This window comes from Necator americanus, chromosome IV (assembly GCF_031761385.1).
Source record: "Necator americanus strain Aroian chromosome IV, whole genome shotgun sequence".
Taxonomy (NCBI): domain Eukaryota; kingdom Metazoa; phylum Nematoda; class Chromadorea; order Rhabditida; family Ancylostomatidae; genus Necator; species Necator americanus.
The window spans coordinates 10,582,542-10,607,686 of NC_087374.1; the positions used below are offsets into that span (position 1 = coordinate 10,582,542).

The following is a 25,145-nucleotide window of genomic DNA, read 5'->3' on the forward strand; positions in this document are numbered from 1 at the left end:
GATAGTGAGAATGCGACACAAATATCACGTGTACATCTCGATTTTTATTTTAAATTTATTTTAGATTAGTTGATAACAGCAAGTGATTTGAAATGCAGCGAACTCGCTAACTTCCTCCTTTGTGTCTAGAAAAATGAAATCGTCGTTAGCAACACTTGCATGAGATCCTGTACTTGCAACGTGTAGATTTACCTAAACTGATGTTCAGCTGCTGGATGTGGAGAGAAATTTACACTTTATCCTCCCAGATTGTTTTTTTTTTCGTTTCTGTGGGGTGCACCGTTCTGCAATTACCGTATTCGTTCAACGGTCATGTCCCCAGTGGTTTCGGGCACCGGTTCGCCTCTACTTGTCGGTGAAACAAGAGTCGATAGTACTGTGCCGCCGCCAAAAAATAACAATGGAGAGCTTGTAGGAGCTCTTTTTGCTTGTCCTTCTGAAGTAGTAGTAGAAGTAGTTCATCGTCGTTTCTCTCGTATAGTGCAAGACTAGGACTACTTCGTAATCATAGCCGCAACAAAAGGCCTTTTCTTTAGCATCACCATCATCGCCCCATCCACTATCTTCTCATCGCCCGGTGGAAGCGGCCCAGTATATAGCGCAACACGTCTGATGGGCGACACAATATGTTTGACTAAGCGCGTGGAATGCTTTATTTCATATTATTTCAATTCGTGAATGCAGTGTATAACGTATTTGCCTCCTCACCTCAGAAATCATTCAGTCTGGTTTCCTTCTACTTCAGGTGGCTGAAAGATTCTGCATCGGGATAAAGTTTGTTAGGTGCTTCGTGATTCTGTCTTTACAGGAGACGAAAATGGAGGAGGAGGAGGGCACTCTGTGGCTCCCTTATTTGTCGAAGTAAATGATCAAATCATTCGGGACCCTAGCTCCTAAGCATTAGTCTTAGAGGATCTATGACATGTAAACTAGAGTTACTAAGAGAAAAAAGTAAGCTAGAGCCTCGAGAAATAAGGGCGCCACTGCGCTTCATGTCAGGTTTCGGGTTTCTACTATACGATACTGGTTACAAAGTAAAACAGGAAAAAAATTGGGGTGCAGCAGTCCCATGCGAATGGCTTTTGAAAGTCGAGCATTTATCAAGTCGAAGACTGCTTAAAAAACACCCCCATTCTTACTATAAACAGCAGGTAATACTGAAAGAACACCAAGTTCCAGAAAAAGTTCCAGGAAAGTGTTGGGTTTGTGGGCTAACCGAAGAAAAAAAGTTGACTGCAGTGGGAAAGCATTACCACTGTCGGAGGGGCATAGGAGAGCATAACAGTACGCGTCTAAGCAAATACGCTAGGAGATGAACACAACTAAACTGATAAATATGGCAAAGACACAAAAGACGTCAAAAATCATACCGAGAAAATTAAAATTCCACTTTGTCGTAAGTGATTGCTTATTGTATGTGCATGAAGAATAAACAACATGTTTCACGTGTAGCACACGTGGGTTACGGTGGTTAGCTGTGCAGGCGTACAGGGTGTTGTCTATAATTCGTGCAGAATTATTATGCTGCACTCTCGAAATAAAACCGGTTGAGCCACTCGGAGCGACGATTCCGCCACATTTGCTGTTAGGCAGTTAATCTGTATTTTGCAACTGATACCATCGAGTAGATTTCGCTGAATTGTATCGTATTCTTTCTCTCTGGACTTGCTCCGGGCTTATATCTATGGTCATGTTGTCGTCGATCTACTGCACTGCGGCTAGGTCCTGCGAGCTAATCGTTGCAGATTCTCTTCCTACATGGAGCCGGAGGCTTCTTTCCCTGATGAAGTTCTTTCTGAGTCAGTATCAATGCGTCGGCGCTCTCACTCGTTTTCAGACGATTATTCGGTACAGCGTACGAACGACGACGCAACACAGTGCAAATTTGCTGCAGTTCAGGTATAGCGCATTCACTATCTATACCTTTTTCTGTGATTTCTGTAACTAGTGGAAGAAAGTGGACTGACGAATTTAGGGGAAAATGTAGCTGCGGGACTCCACTCAGTGCCGCCCTCATTTCTGGACCTTCTATCTTACTTTTTCCCCTATTAACTTTAGCTCATATGTCATAGATCCCCTGTGACTAATGCTTAGGTCTTAGGGCCCGAGTGATTTAGCTGTTTTACTTTTAGAAATAAGGGCGCCACTGAGTGGGCCTCCAACTACGTTTTATTCCGTTTTTTTTTGGTCCACTTATGGGCAATCCTTTTGCTAGCTTCCGCTCCATTAACACCGGCAGGACTTCATTGTCCCAATTACTTGATGGTGTCCATATCTACATCTTCAGAAATAGTTAATCTAAAGTTCGTTGTTCTAAATCCATGAACCTATTCTTTTCTGATGTTTGAAGATAGTAAAGAACAATTCTTCCAATTGCATTATAAATGTGGTGCAGTCGGGTTGGATAAAATGTAGTTGGGATGGAAGCACCTAGTGGCGCCCTTATTTCTAGAAATAAATAACTCGAATCGGGGCCGTAAGATAAGCTTGCATGCCATAGATCCTGTAAGACTAAGCATTAGTCCTACAGGATCTAATGAATGCAAACTAAAGTTATTAAGAGAACAATTAAAATAGAACGTAAGGGTACTCCTGTGTGCTCAACAACTTTTCCTCGTCGGGTTTAACCCCCTCAGTGCTGTTTGCGTAAGCGACTGTAGCAGTACTTTGAAGTAGCACGGTGGGGCTAGCGATCGCCATCCAGGTAGGACTCTCGCTTACTGCAATTAGAATGCGGAGTAAGGTCCCACTTCGCTTGCAGTTGCCAGCTCCAACGCGCGATTTCGAGCACAGCGGCTTTCGCAACGGCACCAGACTTCAGGTCGGTTTGATCCGACTATATTTACAATGAATATCTCTCTTTGAATTCAAGATGAAGCGCGCTTGTTTACAGTAGTTTGTTCACAGTGCTGCAAAGCATTTTTGGAAGGTATTCAATATAATTTAATGCATACCGATCCGAAACTCATCTCGTTTATTTTTATTGTAGTTCAATTCGGAGACTGTAAACATGCCGATTGTCTATTACAGCTCGGTTACTGGAAAGATGAATTTCTTCCCCGATTTGCATACAGCAGTGGAGCGGACCAAAATTCCCGTCGTGACCCAGAAATCTCAATCGGCTACTGGGCACGAGTTTCTGCTGTTAATCTTCTTGTGGAACGCTTTATTGAGAAAACACAAGGACAGTGTCAAATAATCAGTATAGGTTAATTTTTTCTGGGATTATTGGGATGTTTCGTAGAGGAGTATCTGAGTGCTGCTCTCCAGGATGTGGATTCGACACCCTGTTCTGGCGATTGAAATCATGTGGAAAGTCGGTGAAGAAATTTATCGACGTTGATTTCAGTTCTGTAACGGCGAAAAAAATTCGTCAGATTCGTAAGCCGGGCACTCCTGACCTAGTTAGCCTCTTCAGCGAAGCTCGTGAGTAATTCAGATCACACGATTTGTTCTTTCATGTAGCACTGAATTTGGGCTTCGGTTATTTTAGTCTGGTTTTCGTAGTTTGTTTTTTTTTATGGGATTATTGGAATATTTCGTAGAGGAATATCTCAGTGCAGTAGCTTGTACTGCTTATCAAATTAATTGGAGTATCTACTAGAAAATGTCCTTTATTCAGCAAAGGAAACTCAACACACCGATCTGCATTGCGGTGACTACAATCTCGTTGGAGCCGACCTTCGCCAGTGGTCAGAATTCAAGGGTAAACTGGAGTCTGTTGGTGTTGATTCCACATTACCTACCCTGTTTTTGGCCGAGTAAATTTCATGATTTTGTTTCTCCGCAGGGACGGTTTTACGTGTTTATTTCAGGTGTGTACTTGTTTATATGGCTGTGGATCAAAGCGCGGAGTTACTGAAACATATAGCCGAGTTTTTCGACACTGTAGTGTTTGTGAATTATGAGCAGGTTAGCTGTCTAGGTAAAAACATCCTCCCCTACACATTTATAAATAAACCAATCGCTCCAGGTTCGTATAAAGGACGCTTTCGGAAGCGTAATGGAGAAAAACCTCGAGCAAAGAGGAATCTATCTTCCTGGCCTATCTGCTTGTAGTGATATTGAAACGCAAAAGCAGAGGTGAGCTTTATATGTGCAAGGTTCTGAAAGAGCTTAACTTCATTGACATTGCCTTCCTGGCCAAAAAAGGGATCTGAAGGTCTCCCTTCGATCGTTAGTCCGACAGTCGCAATATTTACCTTTTACCGTCTCATCATGAATCTTGCGAGAATATACGATAGTGAACAGCTGTCGAGAAACTTATAAGCATCGTGGGAGTTTAGAAGATTCTCTTCCCTTGGTATCTTGTTGTACTCGTGTTAACTACTTTTTTCACTTATTACCACGTCGTAAAGGAAAACGTTTTTTTTTATTATACTTAGTGTAGAAATATCTCTTTATTGGGAGTAATTTAAAAACTCCCAGATAAAACAGCATTTCTCAAGTTGACATCCACGGATATGATGTGCATTGCATAATTAGCCTAGTTTTGATCGCTTCTTCCGAGTGTCTACTGTTAACCTCGAGGACAGCGCTTCACATCTTTTTCAAAGCACTGTATCAAGAGGTTGAGAAAGTCAACATTGTCATGCGAACTACTTGCACTCGAACGGAGCTGGGTGGTGTGTTGTAATGTTCAGTCAGCTATTTACTACTAATAGCTTAAACCTTGGATATAAACGTTAAGAGTGTCCGCTGCACAGTGGGATTTGGCTCCTGAAACTACCAACTACTCCAATATAGTGTACCAGTTGTGAGTATATTTTATACATCTAGATTTTCCGACAGCGGCTGGGGCAACGTCACCGTAGTGGACATGAACACCGTGTACAAGAAACTTTTGCCTCAACATGAAGTGACGAGGTTCGTTTCTCTCAAAGCGACATTTCGTTCCACATTTGAATGAAGCACACCTTATTTAGAATTGAAAAGATTGAACACTTGGATGAGATGGAACTTTTACGACAACTTCTTGATCACTACTGCATTGGGTACGCGCTCAACGACAAGACGGAGAAGTTCACTAGCCGCTTAGTATTTCCTGAATTGTAAGGTTATTATGCATCTCATAAGAAGCTCAGATTTTCCATGATGTTAGATGGGTTTTTCGGACTTGTACTCCTTCTTCCGGTCCAATTCTTGCGCAGAATTTATTTATAACTACTTTATATAACTGGAGCCTGAGCGTTTTATTCCTTTGTACTATACATTTAAGTTTTTCGTACTTATGAACTGTATCAATTTCGTATTTGTTCTTTCATTCACTCCCTGGAGTCTCGTTGCTCCTGGGGAGCTTTAATGAAGTTTCCCTTCAATCTGCTTTTATTTTTCCTCAAAGTTTTCCGGTGGCTTTTTATATCTGGTTCTTAGGTTTTCGTTTATCAAATTACCCATTTGTTCTCTACCAGGGTAGTTGAGGATGTCTCTTGCTCAGTGGAAACTAGACTACAGCGTTTCTTCTCGAAATTGTAGAACTACTGACAATGCCTACAACCCACCAGGATTCCATCCTGGTGCTACGTCTGCGCAGCACCACGCAAGTTCCTTTTTTCTCTCCCTGTTTCTGGAATTTGTGTAATAGTTTCTTACACTGTTTGAGGTAGACAACGAACAAGCTTCTGAGCAGCAAGAACATTTGGCCAAAAAACGTGCATGGGACGTTGCGATGGCTCCGGCCAAAAGTCTTCCTATGAATATGTTTATGATGTACATGGCAGGCCGAAGTGTAAGCATGTATTTTCGACTTCATTCCGTTTTTGAAAACTTGTCTTTACGTGTCGTGAGTGGTTCTCTTCTCGTGATTAAAAGTGACAACGTAGCTTATTAACTCAGCTTTAAGTAGATTCTTTTTTTTCTACTCGTACAAACATGAACATCCTAATCTCGGTTTCAAAATTACTAGACCATAACTTTTTAGAAAAGCTGCAAACACCATCGATTTCTTTGCATATTTATAATCCTAGTGCGTTTTTAGGTGTCTATTTTTCCTATTATGATGGTGGGAATGATGTTATGGCGCCCTGCGAAAGCCTTGTTCGCAGTAAATGCCACATTTAAACCTCTTGAGGTAGGGCTCAATAGTTCATTCACACAAATGACATTCGAGTTGAGTTCAACTCTTTTCTTTTCAGGATCAAAACACTGGGAGTATGATTGTCCATAAAATCATATTCGTGCTCGGAAATCTTGGTGCTATTGCACTAGCCATTTATAAGGTATGTTTCCGAACTCTTTTTTTTTCTTTGGTGGTTATCCTTCCGATATTTGTAATAGTCGAACTTTATGTACGTCACGTGGACCCAACAAACTTTGTTTTCTCATACAATCTTGTCAAAAGTGAGGTAACAGATACTCCTTCGTTCTTACTACTATAGTTATTGTTTGTCTACGTGCTTAACAGTGCCAATTAGACTGAATACAAAATTGTAATTCGGAAGGAGCTGACTACTGGAAGTTGTTGTTTGTTCATCCTTGAAACAGATATGTTCAAGCTCTTGGTACGGTATACCAACAAGAATTTTTCTTTTAATGGTATGCTTGGTTCGCTAGAAAAGCCAGTAATTGACTGACTTCAGAAGTTGTCGCATTATTTCGCTCCTAGAATGGCTCTGAGATCTCAGTTGTAGGGATTCAACTTCTGTCTTTTTTGTGGATTTGTGTCTTGTAAGCTCCTTTTATGATCGGAAGCATAGTAAAATCTCAAAATACACTCTAGAAGAAGGCTAAATATGCGCTGTTACCCAATAGAAGAGGAAGAAAAAAACAAATTCTTGCAAACTGAAGTCTTTGAAGAGATTCCGTCGAAGCGGGAGAAACTTGTGATTTATTGGAAATGGATTCTCTCCATATAGCTACTACAAATGGTTAAAATCGTGCCCAAAAAAAAAATGAAAATGAAATTAAATATAAACTGAGATTTTAAAGACATCCTAGGAGCAAAACAGATTAATGGAAAGGACTTCACCAAGAGTGTGGTCTTGTTCAGGCACTATTATAGGGCATAATAATGAAAATTTCAAAAAAAAAAGATAGAAAAAAGAGGTTTGGGGAGCTCTTTGAATGCTGTAGACGGAACTCTGTGGAAGTCTTCACCAAAGACGCGGGGTATCATCATGTTACAATACGTTTTACGCCGATCTGGTTATCTAGTTCATCGCATCTATTCGGTTATCCAAGTATTCGAAGTTCAATGGAAGTTCTGTTCTGTAGTGAACACAACATGTTATTCTTCTTTTCAGGTACATACTATGGGTTTGCTACCGAACACCCCATCCGACTGGCTCGAATTTATCCCGCAGCCCCAGCGAGTTCAGTATTCGATAGTTAGTAGTATTTACACATAAATGTTCGAAATTATAATGTAGCAAACAACCTTCTTGTTCTTTGTCAATATCAAGAAAAACAATAGTTGTGGTTGTATATGTAAACACTGCTAAACGCGACTGTTATAAGTTGAGCGTGAGTTTTTGGGACGTACCTAATTTATTCAATCTCTGTCTCTCACCTATAAATTGACGCTCCTTGCGCCATGGGTTCTGTTTCACTACAATGTTTTCGTAGCCTGGATTGTGTGTTGGTTGCAGACTTTTAGCTTTTCAGCTATAAACACGTGTCTAGTCTTTTTATTCCTTCTGGCCTCAGGTACTTGTGTTAAGTGAATTGGTCTTCATGACTATTCTTCCTTCCTAAATAAACGTTTTCTAATTGTGTTACTAGAAGACCCATCAACGTGAGAAGAACAGCTAAGAAAATCACTATCCTCTACGAACATAATTTTTCTCCTAAGATTCATCCTATCCAAATCGCTTCCCTGTGTCTTCACGTATGTTTTAGAGCAGAATGGTCTCTTTGTCTGCTAAAAGCAGCATATCACAAATCGAGCGTAGTGAGGGAGTCCGCGGGAGAAGCTAGAGATGGGGTTGTAGAATGATATATCCGGGGTGGTTCCGCTCATTCTGGGTTCGCAACTGAAATCGTCGTGAAAAACAGCGTGGAGGTCGTCGTTTTTTTTTACGACGATTTCAGTTGTAACGCGTCATCCTTGCGTACACGCATACATGCGCGAGAAAGCCAGTGACTTCTCCTCGACTGTTTATTGGAGTGAAGCTGCTGAGGGGACCGGAACGTGTGCAAAGAGGACCGTTCTAATGTACCTCGTAGGAAACAAAACGGTTTCCAAGCCGTTTTTTATGACGATAAAGAAAAGATTAGCATCACAACAAGTCAACAACACATCATGTAAACAACACATCACAACAACACATCCCAACACATCCCTGCAAAGCGTACCAACATGTCAATCAAATCCTCAACTTGATGATACTCTTCGTCTTCAGCATAACATTCAACAGAACCACCTGCATCCATTTGAGAAATGCTATGTGCTACGCTCCACCGAAACACCTGGAAAGAAACCGCGTATGCATTTGCGTACGTGCTTCATGTCTAATTTGATCTGATTATAGCTAATAAGCAACTTTAGCCACGCGCGAGAACACGTATTAATGGTCAAAACACTTCCACACTTTCGAACTTAGTTGAAATTTGAATTCAATGATTTTCATGAATAAATTTTAAGACGACAAAGGGAACAATACATAGTAGCGTAAATGTGGCGATTATTTTGACTAATGTACTGTTGTGATTTCTGTGCAATTGCGTACGTCCTCTACTCCAGCTTGCTGGAATGTATGAGGATATTTAGTACGTTTCATCAAACTCTGTTATTGGTGGGGACTTTCTCTTCATTGATCCATACAAGTACAAGTTGTTGGGGATTATTTTTTAAAGAAAACCATAGAGTAGAGTTATCCTACAAAAAGCTTGGGATTTAGACTGTTTCACCATTATGAATGGCATTACCATGTTCTAACCTTGTGTTTTTTTTTGTAACCAACTAGTTTTGTTGATTCTTTTCTTAAGATGTGTAGAATTTTTACTCATTCAAGTTTACTTATGGCGCTCGCCCATCACTCTTCTCCCGTAGTTCTGTTTTGTTGTTTCTTTTTTTGTGATCATGCTAAGCTCATGGATGATTATGATATAATGTCGGTACTTTATTCTTTGACTGTTTACCGGAATTGAATTCTAGTTTTTTTTGGATTATCATCCTAAAGAAATTAGAACTTGGTAGTTTTTTCCAAGTTTCTTTTGTCAATTTAAACATTATGTTGTGAGTTGTTCCTAACTTGGTTTTCTTTCCAGCGATGTTTAATTTAATTTATTTGTATTACATTCAAAGATTTGGCAAATACGAACTCGTTCCTTTTTTTGCTGAAAATGTCACAGATCACAGATCAATGTTCATTTCATTGTGTTCCATGATTCGCTTGGATTCTTTTAACAAAAATACTTATCCAAAATCATAGTTTTAAGATGTTGCATGCAACTGGAAGAGCAAAATGTATGCACCGAATGATGGCCTCAACGAGTGCCCCACTAATCAAAAAGATTAACCGAGTTCTTATTGCAAACCGTGGTGAAATTGCTATTCGTGTGATGAACACCGCCAGAAAAATGGGCATCGAGTCAGTGGCAGTGTTTTCTGATGCTGACAGGAATGCACTTTTTGTGAAGAAGGCTGACAAGGCAAGTTTTTCTTCTTTTTTTTCTGCCTATGGACGAAACTCTCGTTTCACTTATTTCCATTTGTTCAGGCATTTCACATTGGTCCTGCTGCTGCCGCCCAAAGTTACCTTAATATTGATAAAATTATTAACACTGCTCTCACGGCTGGAGCGGAGGTATATGGCAAAACCTGAAATATTCACGCTTCTTCCACTTTTTGAATTTGTCGATCTGTAGCGTTTACTTCAAGGGCATCCATCCTGGCTATGGTTTTCTGTCAGAAAATGCTAAATTCGCTGAACGTTGTGCTGAAGCCGGTATAGTTTTTATTGGTCCACCAGTGCAGTCCATTCGAGATATGGGTACGAAGAGTCTCGCAAAGCAGATCATGCAAGACGCAAAAGTCAGTTTTCTGAATTTTCGCGACAAATAAGAAGATTATTGTTTTACTATTCAGGTCCCAGTTGTCGAAGGTTTTCATGGGTCTGACCAATCGGATGATAATCTGAGAGTTCATGCTGAGAAAATAGGTTAGTATCAGCTTTGCATTATTGTTGCTTACTTCTTTCTGTATTGTGACGAGTTTCAGGCTACCCCGTTATGCTTAAAGCTGTGTACGGTGGAGGTGGCAAAGGTGTGTGCATTCCATAGAGAATTGTTATTGAGATTTGCTTTTGGAACGACCTCGTTGCATTCTATCCAGATTCAGTCTTAATGAAACTTCTTTTTGTTATAGGGATGAGAATTGCTTGGTCTCCGGCAGAGTTTGACGAGAAATTATCGTCGGCAAGGAATGAAGCAATGAAGTCATTCGGAAACGACGAAATGCTTGTAGAAAAGTTCGTAGAAAGACCGCGTCATGTGGAAGTTCAGGTGACTCTTTCATTTGTTATCTTGTTGTCATATAGTTCGGGCAAAAAAAAAAAAAAAACGAAATGTTGCGAAATTTGTTTTTGAAAATCTAGCTCGAAATCTGTTTTTGCACTTTATTTGGAAATTCATTAGATTTTGTAGGTGTTTGGTGATCATCACGGCAACTACGTCCATTTGTGGGAACGTGATTGTTCTGTACAAAGAAGACACCAAAAAATCATTGAGGAAGCTCCGGCTCCCCTCGTCAGTGAGTTGTCTAGTCGGATGCATATTTCTAAAATTGATTAGGACACACTTGACGGAATTCACCAGTTTTTTTCACTCTTCCTTCTCCTTGAAGACATGTAAGTGCTTTGCGATGACAATGATGATTTTGTTCTAGCGGCGTAAAAACCTTTCAACTTTTATTCAGCATTAATTCAACCTCCAACCAGATTTCGTTATCTAAATGTTTACTAGTTACTTATTGTAGGTCGAATAGTATTGTTAACATTGTTAAGGTCACGAAACGCGGTTACGTTTGGGTGAGTCTGCTGTGCGAGCTGCAGCTGCTGTAGGTTATGTTGGAGCCGGTACAGTTGAGTTTATTATGGATCCAAATGGTCAGTTCTACTTTATGGAAATGAACACTCGTCTTCAAGTCGAGCATCCTGTCACTGAAGCTATCACGGGTGAGGATTAATTGTAGTGTTCTGTACTTTTGTTTTCTTTTCCACAAAGAAGCGCACTGACACTGGTGTGGTGTACTAATATTTAAATTTATTTTAATTACTGTTTGAGACCAGAGTTCCCTCTCATTTTTTTCCACGATTTCTGCAAAAATTACTGTTGAGAAGACATTTTCTTGAACAGTGTAATTCTAATATAAAAATGAAGAGGTCTCCGTTCTTGTGAGACAATTTGGAGGAAGGAAGGTTTTTTTCGTATTCGAAAATGGAGTAGATAGGATGGCGGCGCTTGATAATAACGTCTGTGGTTCAGGTATATCTGCACAGTAAAGTTAGTGGAGAACGAGTTTTTGTGTGCTTCTGCACATTTGCATTGTATCTTTGAATTGAACCTCATTTTATAATAACAAAAACGTATAAAGCATATTTTTGTGCGAAATATTCTCAAGTAACTCTGAAAATATGATTTATAGGCCTCTTAATGTATTTCGAAATTCACAGTTTCCCATGTCCATCAAGTTTTTCGTTCAATTCCTAACTGTACAACATCCCTAGGCGGTGAGCACAGAAAGCGTGAAATTTCTGTGAGAATCGTGATCGAGAATCGATTATCGCTGGTTCGCATTGCCTTGTACGACCGAAAAAGCTCTAAACCATAACGGGTTCTCTCAATTTGTTTGCCTTCTTGAACTTTGGAACCATGAGGGTGTCGTGTTTTTTATTGTTCGAATCCTTATCAACCAATTCAGGTACCGACCTCGTGGAATGGCAATTGAAAGTTGCACAGGGTGAAAAACTGCCTCTAAGACAAGATCAGATTCCATTGAATGGACACTCTTTTGAGTGTAGAGTCTACGCTGAAGATACAAAGGGAGGCAACTTCATGCCTACAGCAGGTTTCTTTTTTTCTGTTAATTTTTTTGGAGTTTTCGTAATTTTCGTAATTTCGTAATTGTCGTTACCACATTCCATTTCTATTAAGGAAGACTTGAGTATGTCTCTTTTCCATCGGATGCACGTGTAGACACTGGTGTTGTCTCTGGAGACGAAGTTTCTGTGCACTACGATCCGATGATTGCTAAGGTGACCTTTTTTTCTGAAAAGATGTACATGCTATTTCCAGCACGCATGCAAACCACTTCTCGGATTTTTTCGGGTTCTGATTTTTTCAGTTGAATAAGACATTTTCTTTTGTATGTTTGTCTGCGATTGTCAGGACAACAAGTGTACCTCTGTTGAAGAAGCATCTCTTCTGCGCCCTATCACGCATTCACGTGAACACACTTTGTGCTTGGCTGCAGTAGAATGAATTAATTTGTCGTGCACTTCGTAGCAAAAAAATGTTTTGTGCAGCTTTTTGTAATGTGCGGACCATATCTCGTCCAATTTCGTCATTATACTTATGGGTGATTCCAACAGGGGACACTCACCATTCTTCTGAGATAACGTAGTGGATTTTCCTGGTGCATTTATTTCTGGTCCAACTGGTTTCACTTTCCACAGTCGACTGTTTTCCTTTAAGGTTGTGGTGTGGGCAGCAAACCGTTCTGCAGCTGCAGCAAAATTAGATGCTGCTTTAGCTCGTACTCGTATTAGTGGACTGCCTACAAACATCCAATTTGTACGAACGGTATTAAACCATCCAGAGTTTGCAAAGGTTAGAATTTCGATCGCCGTTGATATCTTCTTGCTTCTTCGTGCCTCTTTTTGATTTAGGACGACTTCAGATGATTTCTTTTCTTCAGGGCAATGTTTACACCGATTTCATTCCTGACCATCAGAAAGATCTGTTCGCGGACAATAAACAGTCAGAAGAAGTATGTTTATAATTTTACTCGAGAATAATATACGATATAAAACTTTTGAGATAGGGCCTCTTTCTAGGAGCTCGTGGAAGGAGCTATTGGTCTCGCACTCCTTAGTCGCCCGCGGCATCCAAGTGCTCCTTTCGAGCACATTTCCTTCTACCGTTTGAACCATCCTATGGAGCAAACATACAGGCTTGGTGAGCTATTCGTTGTCGTTTTTTGCTTTGCTGTCAGCTCCGTAAACTCTACCTTTTTTCGGGCTTTCTTGAATTCTTCAAATTTCTATTTTATCTGTCGCCTCTCTCCCCAATTTTGAGTGGTTCATAGTTAGCTTTTAGTCTGCTTATAAAAACTGAAAAGTTTCTGGTCTATTTCTGAAAAAGATGGTGGCTTTTTGACTTTTTTCAGGGTAATTTGTTTCTCGCTGACCCTCAAAAGCTCGCCTGTGCGCTTCTCCATACATTCTCAACTCTAGAATTCACATTATGGGTTTAGAGCGATTCGTGTTGTTGTAAGGTCAAAATGGCATGTAGCTCGAATTAGCTGCAATTGGTGCACTCGAAGCGGGGTGGTGAAGATAGCCATTGGGATCAAGCTGGGAACTTGCTAGCATCAACCCTCATGTCGTTTTACCCTATTACACCCTTGAAACGAAGGATAGTGCCAATTTCGGCATAAAAGTACAACTTTTTCCTTGTTTCGTTGTTGTAACATCAAATTATGATTTAAAACACTTTTCAAAATGTGCTCCACTCCTACATGGTTTTTTATTCCCTTCAGTTTAAGGAAGCAGAAAGAACGCTTTATAATTTCATTGACAATAGTTGGAACCAAGGAGATTTCTTTCTTAAGTTATCCTGAAAACCGAAAAGAACTTCAAAAATCTGAAAAATAAAAGTATTAGGTATAGAGGTACCCCATCTTCTTACTATTTTCACTGCACGAGATTCAGGAGTTGCCGGTACGTTAAGATTTTGTATATTGAATAATATAGTCGGGTGCAAACGACATTAATCACGAGTGTACTTCCGGTGCATTTGCGTTCGCGCTCGAAACGGCGCGGTGGAGGCAGCAGTTGAAACCGAGGTGGAATCGTCGCAAACTGCAGTAACGGGTGATGCAACAACGTTTTCACCACTCTCCTAGCCCCTTCGAATCGAAGCGCCTTTAGAGATGCGGAGTACGCAATTGCATACGTGCTTCATACTTTCGTGACCCTACTATAAGTTAGGTTTGACGATGCGGTGCTACATGCCTCGTCCTCATCCTAAACATAGCAACCATCGTTTTTGAATTTTATTAGAAATATCAGCTCTGGGAAAGTTGAGAGTTCTCTACATTTCCTAAAATACTCACTCGGTTATGCTTTCGACATGAGCACCAAAGGTACATTTCTGTTACCAGTGCACTATGCTAAGTTCGTGAATTAACTCTTTCCGTAATGCACCTTCTGTACTTCGTAAATGTTATTGCAATGAGCACTGAGTTCGTAAACATCGTAATTCGCATAGGAGCTATGGAACGCTCATGGCATTAATACTCATTTTAAAAAAACCTTTTAAGGCAGGAGCTTGCTTAGGTACAGCAAATTCAAAAGTTTTGTCATTCCGTTCCGTGTGTATGTTTTGAGGTACTTTTAGGTGATAAGGACGTGGTGGTATCGTTCCTATCCGACTTGCAAATGGAGATCTGTTTTGATGGGAAGCGGAAAACTGTGAACGTCAGTGACATCAATTCTGATGGAGGAGAGCTACGGTATACTCTTGAATTCGATGGTCGCCGTTGGCGTGCGGAAGCTATTCGACTCCAACGCTCGGCATTAGTGAGTATTTTTTCCGAATTACATTGATACATTTATATCAGTGTTAAATGTTTCTTTTTTGAACATTCTCAGATATACGGAGCGGGAGAAGCAGAGTACGAAATTATTTCGTCTGATAGTTTCGAACAAGAGGATGGAGCCTCCGGTGGAGGAGTAGCACAATCTTCGCATGCTCCTATGCCAGGAATCATTGAAAAAGTGCTTGTAAAACCTGGAGACGAAGTAAGCCTAATTTCTAGCTGCTGCCTATAAAATGAAAATGGGAAGTGTTAAGCTCTTACCATTTGAAAATTTCTTCTTCTAGGTGCAACCTGGTCAACCGCTTGTGGTAATGACTGCCATGAAGATGGAATACATTATAAGGTGGGTCTTATTGTTAACATCTTCGAGTTATGCAGGACAGACACTTTATATATGTATATATCTTGTATATATAATATATATTTAAGATGTATATATTTGCTTTGTTATTAGATAGTTTTGCCGCCTCTGCTTCTGACTTTTTATTGTTTGAGAGGAAAAATAACCTGCTTATTCGTTACTTTATGTCAAGAACGTCAAAGTTCAAAAAGATGTTTGCCCAAGCTTACAGCATATACCGCTAATTTGTAAATAACGTGAGCATGTGCCGCCCTTTCAGCTCTTAAACTTTTTCTGCGAGTCTTCGAAAGCTTATGTTTTCTCCGCTCCTGTAAAAAAAGTTTCTGGTTAAAAAAAGGTTAAAAACAATTACGCACATTTTGTGTTTCATGGCAAATTAAAGCTGAAGCTGTTCTTCTATTTAAAGGCACCACCCCACGAATCTGGCTTTGAGTATCGTATGGATTTTCGTTAGAGTATACCTATATGGGATGGTAGATTATGTATACAGTGGTGATACCGCTCATCACTTCCTCCATCATTGTAAACAGACGGCTCCGGAACGCTGTTTCTTACGACGTCCTCTAATGCAACGTGCCACCTTTGCGCTGCGCCCCCGGCTATACTTCGTCGAAAATCCTTTCGGACGCCCCTATAGGCAATTCATTTCATTCGACGAATCGCAGGCGGGGGCGGAGCGTAAAGGTGGCGCGTTGCAATAGAGGACGTCGTAAGCAACAGCGTTCCGGAGCCGTCTGTTTACAATGATGGAGGAAGAGATGCGCGAACCCACCCCTGTATACATAATCTACGATCCGATATAGGTATACTCCAATGAAAATCCATACCACGCCAGATTTCCTGAGTTATGCCTTTAAAGGATATTTTGGTGAGATCATGAACTGGTAAAATAAGAGGGTTTTCGTATGTAGTGAAATCAATAGTATATAGGCCACTGAAAATCGTTCCTTTTCATGTGGCGATTTTCGTGATGAAAGGTGCCCATTGACTGAATCAATTAAAATGTCGATTTCATAATTATCAAATATTGCGTGTGCATACTTCACCGGCGGTTTTGAACATACTACGAATCTTTGTCCTTTTGGCTGCAGTCAGATGCACAGATTTGGTATGCAATATGATATACTTTCGACTTTCTTTGCGATGCCACTTCATTTTAACATTGTCATTAGAAAGATTCATTTGTGTGTCAAGGAGGGGAAGCCAACTTTCTTTCACATTTCTCGTGTGAGTCTTATGTATTGCGATTGCTGGTTGAGTAATCGGAAATACTCGCCCATTTTGACTGTACTGATGTTGTGATGCAATAGTCATCGATATATTTACAATACCATGGTGGTGTACGCGACAACACGACAAGTTCTTCAATTCTGCTCATGAAGCACCATCGCCAGTGCCGCTGTTAATCGTTGCCCCAATGGTAGTCCTCTCAATTGTGCGAAATAATTTCCACGCTACTTGAAAATTTTGCAATTCGGGCATTCCTTGATAAGTGTTATTATGCGAGCTTCACTAATAATACGGATTGAATTTATTGGTTTCTTAAAAAATAGTGTGTTAAATTTTGCCTAAAAACTCTCATTTATCGGAGACGCACCATTGCTTAGAAGGATTGCACAATGCGAGAATTAAAGACAACCGCGTGGTAAAAGCCTTTGTTGTGAACTCTACACGAATGTAAATAACTGTAAGCCACTACATGCTCTATCTGATCTACATGATATCAACAGGGGAAGCAAAGTTATCATAATAACTATCAACCGCCAATGATAATAACTAATAAAGTTAAAGGATAAAGTTTCTGGCGTTAATCAATCCGCTTGGGATGCGCCCCCACGTTCACTTCAATTCAGAATCGTTTGAGGTTTACGAACGTGTATCTGGCCTATACAATGATTTGCGGTGGCTAGCTGATGTGTCAAGTTAGTGCTTTTATCCTCCCAGACAAGTCTGGTACCAATTTATCGACCCCGGAGGGATGAAAGGCTTGGTGAGCACTAGGGTGGATTCGAACCTCCGATCGATCGTGCAGGAAGCGGGACCTCACCTCGGGACTATATCACACCCGCCCTATAATAACTAATAACTAATCAATATGAAGGACTTCATTTTATGAGAAAATTGGAATCTGGAAGACGTTGAACAACACGGAATTTAATCTTTTGTTTAGCGGTAAAGAAGTAAACGGAAGTAACAGTCGATCCAGTATTTGTCACCTCTGATTATAAAACTTTAAATTTTAAAATCAGAGGTGACAAATTTTAAAACTACCTAACGTAACGTTTTTAAAACTCCCTAACGTAACAGTTTTTGCAATCATCCATCGCGTTACGATTACGGATCATGTACACATCTTCGAGTCTCCAACTTCTATGAAACTGCAGATATTTCTAGATAAACAGTATCCGAATTCCAACCTCGCTATAGAACCGTTTTAAAACTACTAACGTAACGTTTTTAAAACTCCCTAACGTAGTAGTTTTTGCAATCATCCATTGCATTTTGGTTTAGGTATTGGCTAAATTTCAGGAAATATGAGTGAAGGGAAGAAGAGAACCTGTATCATTCTCACAGTTGGTGTGTCTTTTCTGCACTTCTTCTCCTGCACTCGAAATAATTGATGAGATGAAGGGGTTGAAGGAATACCACATGTTAATGATTGATTGTGGCTTTATCATCTCATCCTTTCATTTTTTATGAGCAGTAAAGAAGACTTGGAAGAAAAAAAGAATTAAGGTGTCGAAAGATTTTTTTGAGATGATCATTCCACTTGTTTTTTTTTTCTACGCTTACAATTACCAAAACATCTCTCCAGGGCTCCTGCACACTGCACCGTCGCATCAGTTTCATGCGCTCCTGGAAAAAACGTGGCGAAGAATGTTGTCTTGGTGAAATTCTCCCCGATTGATGTTGGTGGAGAGCAAGAAAAGAAGACGGCAGCACAACAAGGATAGTTGTCGGATTTCTACTCCGATATTGTTTGGATTGTTTGTCAGAAATGCTAGGATCATCTGATTCATAACCTCACCTAACCCGTTTACCTCTAACGAAGAATACCTCGAAAGAATATTTATCAGTAATACCTCGTTCTGTCCCCGATCTGTTCCCCGAGTTTCTAGTCCTAGTCTGTTTTGGTTCTAAGAATAACTCTAATTTACCTCACTTCTGATTAATCTCCGGTGAATTTGAACGTTTTGAGTATGTATCCAGTTATCCGGTGCTAAATGGTGCATCCACTTCCTGCTCAATACTCCATATCTTCTTTTAATTGTCAGGGAATGTATTTTTTTATTTTGTTACTAGGTTGCTGTACAAGAGATATAAATAGAATTTATTCCAAGAATGTGTTAATATGCAGGCAGAACATGACGATATATATTAAGGCACGTGATCTGTGGTAATGTAATTCGAGTAAAGGCAGTGGACAGCTGTAAGCATCGTTGAGTATGTTGGCGTAGAAGATCTAACAGCGTTCTTGGATTTCACCTGGAAAAGATGTTATGAACCACAGGAATTACACAGACATATTTCCCAAGATTATTTTTCACATTTCCAGAAGACGGCATTGTTTTTAGTCCACGAATATTCTTAGATATTCATGGAATATTCGAGGATCTTTCAAATTGAGGAGATTATGTTATGGATATAGGTCCGAAACATCTCGTTAATTTTCCTAGAAGTTATGGAAGCGATACAATCCAAGAACTTCTAAGAACTCTTCTAAAGGCATTGAAATGTCGTTCAAAATCTGTGAACTCTAGTTCATACTAATGTTCTTAATTCTTCCTAAACCCTGATTTTCAATGATTGCAGATTGACGATCTCAAAATTCCTAATGAGAGATTCCTTAGGTTGGTTTCTGCGGAACTGCAAGTGACATGTTTGGGGCTTGGACAGACATTTTAACGGATTCTCTTAGCTATCTAGACATCATCAGATGACTTAGTGCTAACTGGTTAAGCAACTTCTAATTTACATTTAATTAATAAAGTAAGCAGTTTACGAGCTGAAACTAGGAAATGAACAAATTTTTGTCCAAGAAAGAGGGTCAGAAAGGTTCGAAATGTCAAATTTGAGGCTCTCGCAGAAAGAATAAGCTGAACTCTGCTGAAATCTCAATTATTCAGGACAAGTTCCTACATTAAGGTTTGTGGATGTGTTATTTTTGAATTATTTAAGTAGTAGAGGGTTGTTTTGGACTATTCAAGAATCCGTACTCAGGAAATGTCTTCCAGAACCGCAGAGAACTGCAGAAATATGCCCCTGATACTATTGATTGCACAAGCCAATTTTTCCTCAATCCTTTTTTGAGTCCGTTACCTTAGAACGTGTCTCTCTATGTCACGCTTAACTCTTACCATCCTTCAATCCTAGGCATTTGCCCCATTCATGAATGGAGATGGTTCCGTCGTTGTCAGTATCACATCCTTCCAAGAATGGCTTGATGCAGGACTCCATCGGAATTACAGGGGCAGTGATGGGGATCAGTTCGTGGTGAGACACAGCCTGTAGCGTACAGTTTTCAAAGAGTCTCCTTGGGTTGCTTGCTTGAAGGAATCACCTTGTCGTGTGGCTTGATATCCAGATCGCAGAACTTCCAGATAACCGGGTATACGTGTCTCTTTTCATCGTCAGCTTCAGCCTCCTGAATAAGCTCCTCCCACTCGAGCTTATGAAGCTCACGGCGTTTCTTCAGCTCTTTCATGACCTGCAAGAAGAGGGTTTTTGGGCAGGATCCCAGCTGCGGCGTCCCTCTGCTGAACTCACTTGGAAGAGCCAGTCAGCCATGCGCTCGGGGAACTGAGCCATCAGTTCATCAGTACATTCGCTCAGTTGCTTGCACTCACCGAGGTATTCCAGATGAACCTAAAAACTCTCACTGTAATTTTATCACAATGACAAGAAAGCAATAGTCGGCACCGGCTTTCAATCGCGTGAACGCGACACGCTCGTTTTCGCTGTCCAACACCCACCCCTTCTTTTTGTTTGTCCGACTCGAGCGCGTATTGCGGTCACCCGGTTGAACGGATTTGGTGACGAGTATGTGTGAATTACCTTAGCGTGCGATTTCTTCACGCATTGTTTTGAGCCCTTCTTGCAGAGACAACGTTCACGGTAGAGGTCACAAAGCGAGACGAACGTTTCGTTGTTGTTGGCGCACACCTGAAATTTGTGTTATTTTTTCTTTTCCAGTTGGCTTTCATTGCTTGAAGCATGGGATAGAGGTCTTTCTGTTTTTCTTTGGAACTCGCGAGTAAAATCTGTAGTTTTTGTCCTTCAGTTGCCTTTTGTTGCGAGAATCGAGCTGTTTTTACTTTAAAAAACGCTGTTCCTTCTCTAAACTACGGTAATTATGTTCGACGTCGTGTTTTGCTGTTGGTAGGCGGCACGAACTGCTTTGTGCAGTCGGCGTGTCGTGGATGGTTGAAATGTTTTCGAAAAAATCATTCTATCGGTTTGTGTAAATCGCAAGTGCTTTGAATGCTGCACTTGCCGTTAGGTACGCTTCTTGCACGATGTTGTAACGCAATAAGTCGTTACCTATCGTTCGCAACGGCCGTTTCTATTTGATTGCAATGAAAACTTTATTTGAGTCAAAGTAAGGAGTAATAGTCGACATTTCTAGCCAAAAAGGATGAATATATCCCTCTAAGAACCTATGGTGCTCCTAATATAAATAATAAAGATATAAATAATCGAAACATTATTAATATAATACTTAATTCTATTGAGTATCGTTTTGTTTCCCTCATTAAAGCTCGAAATAACAAATGGGTTTGTGAGAGTCAAGTGAATTAAGTTCCAATGCATGTTTCCTTAACTCCCTCGCTTTACTTCATTCAACTTAGTTCCATGTTTACTAAACTTTATTTTTACTGAGAATTAGATTTTGCAAAATTACACAGGAAACTTTTTTGGGTCAATTGTGTTTTTTTAGTCCTTTTATCTATTATATTTTGAGTCTGCATATGTTCAAATCCAGCGAAATCCGATCTTAAGTTACTATGAGTCCTCAGTTCATAGCCCACACGTAGGTGACTTTGCTTTGCATGTGAAGTAACATTTTTTGCATGATACAGTACAAAGTCATAGAATTATTTTACAAATAACAAATAATATTATTCTAGCAAAGTCGGTAGCAAAAAATACTGGTATAGAAGATACCTTGACGCTAAATTTTGAGCCGAATTTTGGATTATTAAGCAACCTTCAGAAGGATTATTCTACAACAATTCTGACTAGATGCTGACCAAGTAGTAAATATTTCAAAACCAAGTTAGTAGTAAATATTTCAAAAGCTGGAGCAAGCTACGGTAATGGTTGTTTCGAACTTCGAATGGGACCCTAACAAGTCGAAAACAGCTTGCTGGTACCTCTCTGAGTATTGCCCATGTTCGACTGTCTTTGAATCTGAAGAGGGGAAAAATAGGACCCTAACAGTTAGGTAAAACATCTAGGTGGGTGGTTCCAAGTTATTTGCTTATTTTGAAACAAACGCATTTAAAGCTAATAACAAGTGATATTTCAAGACTACAAGATAGGAATAAATTGAAGGTAATAACTAAATTTATACATTCAATAATGTAGTCTTTCCGAAGAAAACATGCCCTTTTTGACGTGAAATTGCTGTTTCATTTCATTCTGGAAAAAATCCATGCTGAACGAAGTTGTGTTAAAGGTTGTTTTTTGCGTGGCTCACCTTATCCATTGGATCTCCATCCAGCTCGGGGCACTTGCTGATGCACTCACAATGAGGTTCACTTTTCTTGCCGACCACACATTCCTTTCCCCATCCACACACGTGATCCTCGCAAGGGTTCTTGACCACAGCAGCTGGAAAGATTCCATTGTGGCACATATATTTCAAAGCACCATCGAAGAAGAAGAAAAAGATCGAACGAGGAAAACCCCGGTCCTGCTTCTGCCTCCTCGTTCGCTCGGAAACAGTTGAGGCCAACCTGAAGGAGGCCGCTAGCGAGCGGATTGTCTTTCGTGCAACTTTACACTACCAGGACGACGTATAGTAGTCATAATCGATGAAAGGATATGTTGTTTATTCGCGCTGCTGTGCATTTTTGCTGCCTCTTCTTCCGAAAAACATGTTTATCCTAGCAAATATAAACTGTTTGTAATAGCGTAAGCTAGGTTCGAGTCAGGTAAGTGCGAAGGGTAGAAAACAACAAAAAGGTACGCATTAGTATCCAAAATATTTCTATTCGAATTTTAAGTAGACGGTATTGTTTACGGTATTGATATGGCAAACTTTTTCTTTCCATTCCCTCCTGAATTCACTGTCAGTCCACAGTGTATCTGACAGAGGAGTCACATTCTGCTCGTATCAATTTCTTTGAACAAAAAAAAAACTCTATTCTGGAGTAAAAATTTCATTCCTTCTTTGTGTTATTGAAAGCGCCACTGCATTACTGGGCGAGTCGCGTTTTATTTTCTGAAAATGGAAAAGTTGAGGCAATTCCTGGCATCCTAGGGACCTATCAATGTCAGTGAATCTAAAGGCTCTAATTCCTCATCTTGCAACCACTTTTTTCTTCCGGAAGAGGAAAGCAACTGCTGAAAAGTTCAACTAATGGCTTTTCGTGATTCCATATCAGCGTAGGTTCACATGGTTTAAAAAATTTCGCAAATAATGTAAATAACAGCGTAAATATTGGTAATATTAATGCGAATAGTGTTCATGCTGTTGTGCTTTGACAACGTTTTGATGAGCATGTTAATCCCTCCTCTTCCATTCGTTCTCCCACGTCTTCTTACAGTATCCGCGTTACGGGACGTTGTTCAGACTGGAAGTAGTTGCAGAGAAAGAGGTTTAGCGAAGCGAATACAAATTTTCAATTTGATTTCTGCTCTTCCTGCACTTTGAGCTGTTCGAAACGCGTGTTTTGCTCCGGCAAGTGTATTAAACTGTGTCCGCTCAGATCCAGATGTTCCTCTGTCACTCATGCAAATTTTGTGCGAAGTGTAAAACACTGACTGGTGATCATGAACAGAGAGAGAGAATTCTTTACATCCCAAGTTTCATTCGCTGAAAAGCCACGCATATTTACGACCGGACGTGAAGCTTGTTCGTGATAGATTTATCCGTTTTACGTGAATCGAGCAGAAGAGTCGCCAGCTGCGTCTCCGTTGCCGACCACCGGACAGGTCATACGAAATGAATAGCCGATCGGAGAGAATCCAGGCGCAACGCGGCTGTCCATCACCGAGGTTGGCGAGGATCGGTGGCAGGCGATGGCGGAAGAGCTCGTCTGGCGGAGAGCCATTCGAGTTCGCATATTTGTTCAATTATGAGAGTTTCCATGCAACTTTGCTCATGAAGAGAGTGACCAAACTAGAAGGAGCAAGGATGAGGATGTCATAGGGTGTTTGGATGCAATTCGAAGGGATATATGCATATGTGAGGGCAAAAAGTAGCACATATAGAAGGGAACAACTAAACTCGAGGTTCACTTTACCTTTCTTTGTTGGCGCAGCAGTTTCGGTCTCTTGGTCCTCGTCGATGTTTTCGAGAAGGCTCTCAAGTTCGTCTAGATCCTTCTTCTTGTGGGTTTTCTGAAAGTCAATTGAAATACGTGTGAAAATGATTTCAAACAATTTGCTTTCATTTGCGTTTCCTAACTCCTCTCTCCATGCGGTACTGTTCACAGCTCGACAGTCATGGCAATGACAACCTTAGAGTATTTGCACTATCCTAGAAAGAATCCGGAAAAGTTTTGTGAAACAAGGCGATGTTTTCGAGCTTTGGTGATCTTCGTGAAATATTTCAAGTACAGTATAAACAGAGCAAGAAGAGAAGCAGAGAAATCAAAACTTTTACCGTGCCATTTTCGCAAAATCTGGTGTCCATACTGAATATTCAGAAAAAGACGCAATATGCGACAATAACAGACACCTGGGGATTACGGTAACGACGGCGGTGAGTGCTCGTTTAGAATTATAAGATGTGGCTATCCTCGCCAAAATAAAACAGAAGTGCCGTCTAGAAGTGTACCCTTAGATTCCAGCATTTAACTAAGTTATAAACTTTTCCTGGAAACAAATTGAAAATTTCCATATCACTAGGGGGAAATAGACTGAGGGAAAATATAAACTCGCGCAAGTTATTCATCAAATCAGAAAATCTATGGGGTGACTGGAGAATAGATGAAGTCGATTGGAGTAAATGAAAAATCACCTTTGCATCGACGAACGACGCTGCTACGAGCAATAAGCCGAGAAGACAAGTCCGCATCGCGGCAGCAGTGAGTGAAAGTAAGTGCTGTGCTGTGAGGTGCACGCCCACCTCGCAACAGCCACAGCACGATCAAGTTGTCTATCGATACAAATCGCTGAGTTCGGCTCATTCTTTTGAGCTTCGAGCAAATTTCTCCGAGCAGAAAAAAAGAGGAGATAAATGGCACAGTTTAAGCACAGCAAGGCACAATTTCGTGAAAAAATTCCTCATTTATCGAAGCTGTGCTAAAATTTCCTTTTTTCTTTTTCTACTAAATCTGTCTCAGATGAATCGATTCGAAGAAAAAATTAATAATTTATTTAAGCTGTGCTAAAATTCCCCTTTTCTTTTTCCACTAAACCCGTCGTGGATGAATAGAATCGAAAAAAAAATTGAAAACTTAGCTTAAACGATAAGAACTGATAAGAGAATATAGATTTAGGCACGAAAATCTTTATTTTGTAATGAAATCAATAGATAAAACGGATAATGTGCTTGACGTTGATCAATCAGAACCTGGTTTCCGTTTGTGATCCACAAACACACTGTTAAAACGTCCAGAAATGATCCATAAACGTGTTCCATATCGATGTTGTTGTCGGTCGAAAAAAAACAACACTTGCCCTCAAAAAGGTCAAGCTTACATATACGTTTCGTTTCGGATGATTCAGCGGACATAAACAATACTGAGTTACTGCCGCCAAGCTGACGTTTTGAAATTTACAGCGGAAAAATCCTGTTCGTTGTGAACATTTATGTTAGTAGAAATCTCTGGAAATTTCTTATAATTTAGT

General features: G+C 40.2%; 2 protein-coding genes across 6 annotated transcripts; one reads left to right on the top strand and one right to left on the bottom strand.

The window, feature by feature from the left end:
• Window positions 1-312: 312 nt before the first annotated feature.
• On the top strand, window positions 313-18,076 carry RB195_000870 (uncharacterized protein; the record flags this gene model as incomplete). 5 transcript variants are annotated; one of them, XM_064197413.1, is made up of 32 exons in its annotated part: window positions 313-373; window positions 1,553-1,589; window positions 1,746-1,899; window positions 3,031-3,208; window positions 3,271-3,426; window positions 3,623-3,761; window positions 3,816-3,912; window positions 3,974-4,083; window positions 4,780-4,866; window positions 4,926-5,051; window positions 5,422-5,543; window positions 5,607-5,728; window positions 5,978-6,070; window positions 6,135-6,218; window positions 7,242-7,325; window positions 9,379-9,591; window positions 9,660-9,746; window positions 9,821-9,973; window positions 10,028-10,100; window positions 10,160-10,204; window positions 10,307-10,443; window positions 10,585-10,690; window positions 10,944-11,114; window positions 11,861-12,007; window positions 12,094-12,194; window positions 12,634-12,768; window positions 12,857-12,928; window positions 12,996-13,116; window positions 14,560-14,741; window positions 14,814-14,963; window positions 15,046-15,104; window positions 17,938-18,076. In XM_064197413.1, 32 exons carry the CDS (start codon window positions 313-315, stop codon window positions 18,074-18,076), a joined length of 3,741 nt encoding a protein of 1,246 aa, XP_064053292.1. The 5 variants fall into 5 exon arrangements, with proteins under 5 accessions (XP_064053292.1, XP_064053293.1, XP_013295541.2 ...); XM_064197414.1 differs by having other exon boundaries at window positions 5,476-5,543; XM_064197411.1 differs by lacking the exons at window positions 313-373; window positions 1,553-1,589; window positions 1,746-1,899; ... (9 more) ...; window positions 15,046-15,104; window positions 17,938-18,076 and having other exon boundaries at window positions 5,423-5,543; window positions 12,983-13,033.
• Window positions 18,077-18,585: 509 nt separating this feature from the next.
• Window positions 18,586-24,369, bottom strand: RB195_000871 (uncharacterized protein; the record flags this gene model as incomplete). Its single annotated transcript, XM_064197415.1, has 8 exons — window positions 18,586-18,608; window positions 19,481-19,628; window positions 19,684-19,830; window positions 19,890-19,988; window positions 20,178-20,285; window positions 21,823-21,956; window positions 23,594-23,690; window positions 24,313-24,369. 8 exons carry the CDS (start codon window positions 24,367-24,369, stop codon window positions 18,586-18,588), a joined length of 813 nt encoding a protein of 270 aa, XP_064053296.1.
• Window positions 24,370-25,145: the final 776 nt, after the last annotated feature.